Source organism: Cyprinodon tularosa, unplaced genomic scaffold (genome assembly GCF_016077235.1).
Source record: "Cyprinodon tularosa strain WSP-4 unplaced genomic scaffold, ASM1607723v1 ctg197, whole genome shotgun sequence".
In the NCBI taxonomy this organism is placed as follows: Eukaryota; Metazoa; Chordata; class Actinopteri; order Cyprinodontiformes; family Cyprinodontidae; genus Cyprinodon; species Cyprinodon tularosa.
This window is the reverse complement of record NW_024038720.1, coordinates 1,036,751-1,038,634: the sequence shown is the minus strand read 5'-3', so window position 1 is coordinate 1,038,634 and position 1,884 is coordinate 1,036,751. Positions and strand designations below refer to the sequence as shown.

General features: G+C 34.1%; 1 protein-coding gene across 1 annotated transcript; it reads right to left on the bottom strand.

Annotated features, from left to right (window-relative positions):
- Positions 1-862: 862 nt before the first annotated feature.
- Positions 863-1,665, bottom strand: saa (serum amyloid A). Its single transcript, XM_038283753.1, has 2 exons — positions 1,531-1,665; positions 863-1,046 (listed from the first exon to the last, which is right to left on the bottom strand). Exons 1-2 carry the CDS (start codon positions 1,656-1,658, stop codon positions 908-910), a joined length of 267 nt encoding a protein of 88 aa, XP_038139681.1. The 5' UTR covers positions 1,659-1,665; the 3' UTR covers positions 863-907.
- Between the last annotated feature and the right edge of the window lie 219 nt (positions 1,666-1,884).

Genomic DNA, 1,884 nt, shown 5'->3' with positions numbered 1-1,884 from the left:
TACATATTCAAATATAGTCAAGTATTTTGATTATTTTTATCAGCATTATGGTAGCCTATATAATTATGAACATTGGGACATTGTTAATTTTGATAATGTTTTTGAAGATGTTTTTTGTTATAATGTTGACAGAAAGACCTTTAGTAGACTACTGGTGTTGTCTATAATGACAGGCCATAAAAGAAGCTCCAAACATGTATCTTCCCTTACAATTACGAGCCAATACTTGAAGCTTTCCCCACAATTACATAGATGACAGTGACTCAGGATTCATTTCTCAGTCTCCTGTTCTCCAGCCAAAGTCTTCAACAACACTTCTTAGGGACAGATTGCTGGGGCAAAGGAATAAAAAATAAATGAGTCTTACAATACCTTCCACTGTTAATTTTTAAGTTGAATGTTGATCATTAAATTATGATGTTTTTGGTTTAGAGAAGTGGTTAGAAAATGTGTATTTTGGGCTTCTGATATCATTACAAGGATGCACTGATCACACTAAGTCAAGACAGGCTCTATCTTCCCCTGGATTTCTGAATTCAACTTTTGTTAAATAGGCCTTAAGTTTACTCTGAAATTTGTATAGTTTTTATCACCTTCAGGTTCCTATATGAAGACTCAGTGCAATCTATTAGTCATTAGGTTTCGGGTTTATGTTATCCTTATGTCTCTAGCCTATATCATATATTCTTTACTTTTATTAGTTCATAGATTACTTTATTAGAGAGATTATTTCATATACATCTAATATTCAAGATCCTAAAACTCATTTTACTGTATTTAAGTCCTCATATGGGGTTTTATTTAACTGAAATAACAAAGGAATTAAATTTCATTCTTAAACAGGCATCACAAATGAGTGGAGAAATACATGTTTATCATGAGTTTTATTAGACCACGTATTATATTCTCAGTATTTAGAAGGTAGGCCTGGGGGTCTGTAACGGTTGGGATCTCCTCCGTTCCGACCCCAACGATTTGCTTCTTGATCAGCTGCTGAGTCCGCAGCACCACTACCAGTTACTGCCGGATAGAGCTCTCTGGCATCGCTGAAAAGAGAGAAATACACATTTAAAAAAAATCTATTTAGAATTTGTTTTATTTAACTTGAGAAATCCTAATTTCTGTGGAAACAAAAGGCATTTTCACACCATCTGTTTTTTGTTATATTGTTCAAAAATTCTAGGGTCCTTCATTAAACACCCTAAAATACTTTAAGTCTTGCTTTTGTCAAAAGGTGAAACCACACAATCACACAACAGTTTACTTGTGCAATCGATTTATAAGTTTTGCTTTGCCGTTAAGAATGGGAATTCCTTTGTTTAGAAATCTTACCAGCCCAATAAATATCAGTGAATTTGTATACACTTAACCATGTCTCTACATTAATGCGTCAAAAATATCCAGAAGAAAGTACATTTTTATAAAACAGTATAAACCCTAATGACCTACACAAAAGATCTATCTGCTTTTTAGTGTTTGACCTTATAAAATTTATTTCCAATCATTTTAAGGTTATACTCTGTTTATTACCTGATAATCCAAGCAGCGAATTTCCCTCCTGGTCCTATCCGCGCAGCATCATAGTTTCCTCTGGCATGAAAGTATTTGTCAGAATTTTTCCAGTTGGCCTCTCTCATGTCGCTGTAGGCTCTGTACATTTCCTTAGCTCCTGATTAGGTAAAAAAAGCACAGAATGTTCATATTATATAATGACCCTTTCAGTGACAACCATGAATGTACTTAAAAAGGTTCTGCTTATATAGTAGGTCATATGTCTTATCTTGATAAGCTCCAACAGGAAACTTGTACCACTGAGCATCACATATAGTGAGGAAAGTGAGAACAATTCCTGCTAAAAGCAGCTTCATTTTTGCAAAGGCCTAA